General features: G+C 51.4%; 1 protein-coding gene across 1 annotated transcript; it reads right to left on the bottom strand.

Annotated features, from left to right (window-relative positions):
• Positions 1 to 2,354: 2,354 nt before the first annotated feature.
• On the bottom strand, positions 2,355 to 2,750 carry LOC121160189 (insulin growth factor-like family member 3; the record flags this gene model as incomplete). The annotated part of the gene is made up of 2 exons (XM_040985837.1): positions 2,355 to 2,610; positions 2,690 to 2,750. Coding segments are annotated over 2 exons (317 nt in total), but the record flags the coding sequence as incomplete, so codon positions are not given.
• Positions 2,751 to 8,156: the final 5,406 nt, after the last annotated feature.

Below are 8,156 nucleotides of genomic sequence, written 5' to 3'. Positions count from 1 at the left end.
TCTCAGAGTTCTCAGCCTCTGAAGGCACTCCAATTCCCCGTGGTCTCCTTGGCAATTAGGATATAGTCTTTGGTGCTCGTGCTGATAGTCATTGGTGAGGATCTGGGAGTCCCCAGGGTTGGGATACAAGCCTCCTCCTGTCCACCTGCTCCACTCTTGGGTCCCCCCTGCTCTGTGCATATTACCTCCTGTTAAGAGGTTGCCAGGATCACTCTTGATTCCCCCTATATGTCTATAGTTTTGCTACTGTCTAATGCTGATTCGAGTCTGTTCTGTAAGTTATCTGTTATGCTCCTGATAGGTTATACTTCACACCTTCCTCGTACATTCTAAGGAGATGGAAGATTTCTCTGCTCTCCTGCCGCATTACCGAGTAGCATAGGATCTTAGAAGTACATTAGGTTTTACAATTCTTTGATGTAGATCATAAGCAGTCTGACTCACATTGATTGTTCGTTCATTGGTTACATCACAATGTTATTGCATGTGATACAGGATGTTTAAGGTTGAAACAATATTACAATTTACAGATACTATTTTTCAGATTGACATAATTTCATCTTAAAATAAGGCAGCATGATTGGATTTGAACTGTAATACTGCAATACTGCAATAAGGTGAAAGAATCCACCATGGGGGAAGGGCCTGGGGAAGGGTTTGGGAAATACCAGAAACTATGAAATTGTGTCATAAAATGAAATGAACTAAAACAAAACAAAAAAAACCCAAAAAGCCAAATAGCAGCCCTGTCTTCCCCACACCTCCCCTTATATGTCCCTTTCAGATCGCATACCCCTACTACCCACTAACCTAGAAAACCAGTCTGACCTCTACCCTCACCTTTCTGGGATGGGGGCAGACCAGACTAAGCAGCGCTAAAACACCTGTGTGCCTCATGTGGCCTAGATCATGGAAAAGCCGGGCTGGGCTGATTATTCCTACTGGTACAATCTATAATTAGAGTGGGCGAGGGTTGTTTGGGCGTAGCCGCAGCATTAGCTGGCAGAAGCTGGCACTGGGGGCTAGTTCTGTCAAGTTAAACTGCAAAACCACCTGGAAAGTGCATAATCTGGGAGTGAGAGATCTAGGAGGGAAATAGTGGGCTCCTCCTTCTTGGGTTACCACTCCCATGGGAGGGCACGAAAACTAGTTCAGGGGCTGGGGTGGCTAGACAGAAAGGCACTCAACAATACCCGTGAGGGTTTGACTGTTGAGCTGGTTAGATGGATCTAAGCTTCAATGCCAATTGCCATGTACGAGAGCCAAGGGGGATGTGGGACAGACTGGACTGGTCTGCTACACATACTGGCAAACCAGGGTAGGGGGCGGGCCTGGTGAAGGTTATTGTAGGTCGCTGCAGCTCCCACTGAATTAGGTGAGGGCCGAGTATCCACTGTGCAGAACCAGTCTGGACTGCAACACCCATTGGTTCCAGTGGAAGTCAGGGCTGAAAACAGAACCAACCAGCTGACCGGGGTGATGGACTGTGCCGGATCCTGTACTTGCTGGTGCATACAAGAATCTGGCTTGGGAACATCTCAGATGAAGTTTCTTTGGCGATCTTCCCAATTGAAATGCCGGACTCAGAACCCTAACCATGAAAGGACAGAAGATGGAACAAGTTAATCAACCTCCTCAGCTATAGGTTGGCAATAAAATACCAGGCTAATGGAGACACTGTGATGGACAGTGTCAATCAATGGATTTTTCAACAACCTCATTGTGTTTGGAGAGGCGTGATTGGCAGCAATTTCAAAACTGGTGAACTATTGAATCCACTTGAGCCAGTATCTCAGAGCATCCCCCACATGCGGGACTTGGTGTGGGTGGGAAACCGGGTGGGGCTTCTCCCTCAATATCCCCCTTTACCTCAGATACATGAAGGAAACAATATGGAAATAATAGTCTTACCCACTTTCCTGTAGCCCCTGAACCTTTTTACCCAAATTAACTATGTGAAGATTGTCAAAATAAAAGTGAAAATTTTACTTAAAAATAAAAAACAAAAACAAAACAAAACAAAACAAAAACTGGTATCAGCAGCATCAGCTTCCAAGCTCACATTGATATTAAACATTAACTCTGTAGAGCCAGACAATGCCTAAATAGATTACAGAAATCTCAAAGGGGTTGTCTGCTGTCCATGCAAAGGGAGGCGGAGCTGCATTCAGGTGGTCGTAGAGACATCCGCCGGGCCTTGCCACACAGCGGGAAGTTCCTTGCGGCTCTGCCTGCAATGGAACAATACTTTTCACACCTTCCTGTCTTCCACACCCATCACACGGACCCCAGCAGACTCCCTTCCCATCTCCCACCCCACCTGAGTCCCACAATCAGGGGCCAGGGGTCCTCACCAGACACAGATCCTAGAGATGGGGGAGGTGTGGCATTGGGAATTGACACCCAGCACTTTCAGCCTCACAACAAATCTTGGATGGCCAAAGGACTCCGGACAGCAGAGTTCGAAGCAGGGCCAGTAGCGGCAGCGGGGACCACAGCGGCGGGTCCGGTTTAGAGGCAGGACGGTGTAATCATCACAGCACTGCTCCAGGGGGTTGTAGACCTGGTCCCCACACCTGGGTGCCGGCTGGCACATCCACAGGCCAGAACCTGCTAGAGCCAGATGGGTAGACTTCAGCGAAGCCGCCAAGACCAGCTCCACCCCATCCCATATCCCTGTTTACCACACCTGTCCTCACCTGGAACTCCTTGCGAGGCTGAAGCAAGGGATGCAAGAAGGAGCACAGCAGCTGTGGGCAGAAGGGGTTAGGGTGATGGTGAGACCAGGGGGCCCAGGCACGAGGTGGCAGAGGGAGTTGCCTGCTGGCTGCACACAGTCAGGGTGGATCTGAGATGACACTGGGTGTGGGTCCTGGGGTGTGAACAGGCAGGTGAAGACGTGCCCAGAGGTGACTTTGTAATGAAAATAAATAAATCTTAAAAAAAAAAAGATTTTATTTGAAGTCAGATATACAGAGAGGAGGAGAGACACAGAGGAAGATCTTCCATCCGATGATTCACTCCCCAAGTGACCGCAATGGCTGGTGCTGCACCGATCCAAAGCCAAGAGCCAGGAACTTCCTCCAGGTATCCCACACAGGTGCAGAGTCCCAAGGATTTGGGCTGTCCTCGACTGCTTTCCCAGGCCACAAGCAGGGAGCTGGATGGGGACTGGGGCTGTCGGAATTAGAACCAGTCCCATTTGGGATCCCGACACGTTTAATGAGAGGACTTTAACCACTAGGCCACACCACCAGGCCCAAGAACACAAATTCTAATTCCAGCTCCTCCACTTCTAATCCTGCTCTCTACTAATGCACCTAGGAAAGCAGCTGAGGATGGCCAAGTGCCTGGGCCCCTGTACCCAAATGGGAGACCAGATAGAAATCCCTGGTTCCTGACTTTGACCCAGCCTGAGCCTGGCTGTAGGAGCCACTTGAGAGGTGAGCCAGAAAATGAAGGATCTCTCTCTATGTTCCTCTTTTCTCTTTCTTCTCTCTCTATGTAACCCTGACTTCCAAATACATAAACAAACAAAAAGCAAAAAGAGCATTAGTTTTCCAACTCAGCAGTGATTAGGGCCGCAGCAACAGCCTCCCCCCAGGGTTGAGGTCTCCTCACCAGTGAGGCTGAGCACCATAGTTCTGACCTGCCACAGGGTGCTGGGTGGCAGAGCAGCAGCACCTCTTTGTGGGGACCAACTGGGCTCTGTGGTTTATACACACCTGTGCATACAGGGTGCACCTTATCTGTGTTGCAACACAGGCCACAGGGGTGGGAGAGGTGGGGCTGAAGGTGCAGAATCAAGTGTGACAAGAACCCACACATCAGTGATTGGGAAGTGCATGCCTGATCAGGTCCAGCAACTGCTGCCTCCTCAGCCCCTCCCCCTGGAGCCTTCCGAGCTGAGTCTGGTCTGAGCCTCCCCTCTGGGAGACATTCCCTACCCCTCCCTTCTGCAGGAGTGCTCTCCTCCACTTTCCCCCCAATTAGCTGTGCCCAGGCTCCAGGTGCTGCTGTCCCAGGGACCTGATTGTCCCCACTGCACCATCCCCAGACCCTGCACAGTTCCCACTTTTGTGGAGTCGCCCTTGGAAGTTGGATATTTAGGGACTGTGGATCTGGAGGGTCGGGCTACAGACCCCCTGCTGGGGAGATGTTGGGGACAGTGACCAGGGAGACCTGGGGGGGCCACAGGGCACCCGGCAGACAGAGCCTTTTCACTATTTATGGGGTCCCTAGCACTGCTCCACCCACACTATCCACTACTGTCTATCACCAGCAGATCATGTGACCACAGGACATGGGGAGTGGGTGGTTTTGTGGTCTATGCCATTGGATCTCTGCCTGAGCCCGGCTGCAGGTGCTGGGAGGGTCCTGGGGGATGAGGCATATCTTCAGGGTGCTGTAAAGACACATTGATTGCATGAGGGAGCCTATGTCTCAGATCTGAGGTGCTATACTTCCTCTGTGTGATCTCAGACTCAACCCCTCTCCCATCCTGCAGCTGTGGAGGTTGGCGACCCAGGTCCCCACCTGCCCCACTTCCTCTGCATCCCACATGGGCATTGTTGGTGGCCCGGCAGCTCCACTTCCCATCCAGCTCCCTGCTTGTGGCCTGGGAAAGCAGTTGAGGACGGCCCAAAGCCTTGGGATCCTGCGTGGGAGACCAGGAAGAAGCTCCTGGCTCCCATTAGACTGGGTCAGCTCTGTTGTGATCATTTTGGAGAGTGAACCAACAGATAGAAATTCTCTCTCTCTGACTTTCAAGTAAAAATAAATCAACATTTGGGGCCCGGCGCGGTGGCGCAAGTGGTTAAAGGTCCTCGCCTTGCACGCCCGGGATCCCATATGGGCGCCGGTTCTAATCCCGGCAGCCCCGCTTCCCTTCCAGCTCCCTGCCTGTGGCCTGGGAAAGCAGTCGAGGACGGCCCAAAGCTTTGGGAACCTGCACCCACGTGGGAGACCCGGAGTGGGCTCCTGGCTTCGGATCGGCATAGTATCGGCCCGTCGCGCTCACTTGGGGAGTGAGTCATCGGACGGAAGATCTTCCTCTCTGTCTCTCCTCTCTGTATATCCGCCTTCCCAATGAAAAAATAATAAAAATAAATCTAAAAAAAAAAAAAATGCCTGCTTCTGAAAACCAAACAAAAAAAAACCTTGAAAAAAAAAAAATAAATCAACATTTAAAAGGATGAAAGGGAAGTCCTGTGGGGAACAGAGACACTCCTGAAGGTGGAGGACCGTCATCAGTGAGGTTCCTAGAGTTCATCTGTGCATCATTAACTCGTCTATGCAGGAACTCCCTGGGCCCCACCAAGGAGTGAGAGGCAGGGAGATAGACTTGGCACAGACTGAGCCTTTAACGTGTAGACTGTTCACTGCCAACATGAAGAGAGGAGGTAACTGCAGGTGCCAGACACCTGTGTCCCTTGAAACTGGTGACACTGAGACTAAGGCAGGCAGGTGACTGAGCAAGAATGACAGAGCACGCGGGGCAGGCCTTTGGTACCACAGGTAGCATGCTGCTATGGACCCCTGATCTCACACCAGGTGCCTGGGACCTTCCCCACTCCAGCTCCCTGCTAACACAAACACTGGGAGGCAGCAGGTAATGACTCAAGGCCTGGGTCCCTGCCACCACCTGGGTGGTGTGGCTAGCGCTTCTTGCTCCTGACTTCAGCTGGCCCAGCACTGGCTGCTGATCAGCCTAACATGACAGTCATGCAAGGGCAGGTCCCAGTTTCAGTTTTGTGAATAAATTTTTGAATCAGATGTACTAATTCAAACACCCACACGCACAGGCACACTTAGGGCTGCTGCCCGTGGCCCTGAAATCTGCAGGTGTGTGAACTGGTGTCTGGTCTCCCACCCCCAGGCCTCAATGTTAATTCCTGCCGGGAAGAAGGTCCCAGCACAGGGCGATCTAGCACAAGCACGCTCCCTGGCCCTCCATGGCTCAGTCCCTTGCATATGTTCCCAAGCAATATCATGTTCTTCGCCTCAAAAACAGATGCCCAGGTTAGGAACCTAGGACTTCCTGCCTCTTCTCCTCCTTCATGGTGCTCCTGGTGTGAGGAGTAACCACTTGGCTTTTTTGCAAAGCCAGATGTTTAACTCTGGGGTGAGAACTAGCTAGCATAACAGCCAGACCTCATGCACCTGAAGGTTCTTGGGATGTGAGTGACCTAGTGGCTGAAGCTCATGAGCAGATGACAGCAACCCCGCCAATGTCAGCCAGGACACACTGGGGGAGGGGCTGCGGCTGGGCAGTGAGCAGCTTGCTGTGAACCAGCAGGGGCGTGAGCAGGGGGTGGAGGGTTCTCTTTCCCCGTCTCTCTGTAACTGTTTTCCAAATAAATAAATCTTTTAAAAACTTATTTATATTTGAAAAATACAGTTACAGAAAGATAAAGATGGAAGTAGAATTTCCATCTGCTCGTTTACTCCTCAAATGGCTAAAACAGCTGGAGTTTGGCTAGTTCAACTCCAGGATACAGAAGCCTCCCAAGTGGGTGCAGTGGCCCAAGCACTTGGGCCATTTTCCTTTGCTTTCCCAGGCATGTCAGCAGGGAGCTGGATCAGAAATGGAGCAAGTGGGACTCAAACTGGCACCCCTATGAAATATCACTGCCAGAGAAGGTGGCTTTACCTGGGCTGGCCTCAGTAACCTTGAAGAAAAGAGAAAGTTGACGATTGCTTTAGAGAGGTGAGGTGAGCTCAGAGGCCTGTGCTGGCCCAGCACTCCCTCCCCTGGCAGCAGCAGTGGGTGCTGCTGCTGAAGGCACAGAGAAGGTTGCAGGCAAGGCAGCCATGGGTGCCTGCCGCAGTAGCCTGCTACACCATGGGAGAAGACTTTCCTGCCACTAGCCAGTTGGGCCACAACTGGGCCAGATGCAGCTCCCTGCAAGCTGAGGGGAGCTCCAGGCATCCTGGGTACCTCACGCAGCAGAATCAGAAGGGAGGACTGTGTGAATAGAGGTCGTGGCCTGGTCAGTAGAACCGGCTGATCCTGACTCTACTGAATAACAGACAGGGCTTATCGGAGCTTCCTATTGATGGCTGCGTTGGCCCCACACTCATGGACAGGGCTATGACAGCCAATCAGAGCAAAGGCTAATGCTAGAGTGTGATGCCTTCAACCTGCAGGATTCTCCTCTGTCCAGGTGAGAGGGAGACCCAGCGGAGGAAGGAGAGCAAAGGCCAGCAGCACTCAGCTTCCTGAAAGGGGAACTCATTGTATCACGGTGGCCACATGGGGAAGCACCTGAGCTGGTCAGAAACAGTAGCAGGGGAGAGGGGAGAGTGAAGGCCCCATAATTGTTTAGTTTTCTGTGGGAAAGACCACGCAGGGTGAGAGATCTGGTCAGACACGTGGTTTGAAGGACAGCAGCAGGCTAGAGGGAGAGGGTGGCTGCTTGAGAAAGGGGGTTAATTTGGGGCAGAGGGGTGTGTGTGTGTGTGTGTGTGTGTGACCCTTAGATGGATGGCTGCTCAGGATGTAAGAAGTTAAAGCATCAGTTAGGCATGGTTACTGATGGACACCCGAGGGACAGAGAGTCCATGGACACATGGAATCCCCTCCCAGCTGGCAGGGCACAGAGCTGTCATGGCAAGGTGGGGCGATCTTGTTTATGGTTTGCAGTCTGGAGCCAGACAAGCGATGACATTAGGGAAGGTTTGAGTATCAGCAAACTGTTGTCATGCATATGGTGCCAGTGACTGTAGGGTGACGTAGGATTACTCAGGGAAAGCTGAGCTGGATGATTGAAGCTGCATAGTCTTCCAACTATTGTTAATTTCACACTCTTTCACGCAGTACACTGGGAAACATCTGAAATGCCCATCTAGAAGTAGCATCAGGACCGTGAGAGTGACACTCCTGCAGATGTGACCGGCATGCCTCATGCTTACACCTGAACATGCAGCCTAGTGTCTGCCCTCCTCAGTGCTGCGTATCCAGGGCACCTGGGCGTTGGTGTGGCCTAGCGAGCACTGTGTGTCTACCGATGGTCTGTATGCTTGTTTATCAGGTATCTACCTATCCATCCATCTATCTTGGTTTTGTGTGGTGCTATTCCTCTTCTCTGTCAAGGGAACATCTTTTTTTTAAAGATTTATTTTTCATTTTTATTACAAAGTCAGATATACAGAGA

The sequence above is a fragment of the Ochotona curzoniae genome, unplaced genomic scaffold, assembly GCF_017591425.1.
Source record: "Ochotona curzoniae isolate NIBS_2020 unplaced genomic scaffold, NIBS_Ocur_1.0 contig_4400, whole genome shotgun sequence".
In the NCBI taxonomy this organism is placed as follows: Eukaryota; Metazoa; Chordata; class Mammalia; order Lagomorpha; family Ochotonidae; genus Ochotona; species Ochotona curzoniae.
This window is presented reverse-complemented; position numbering and strand designations above follow the sequence as displayed.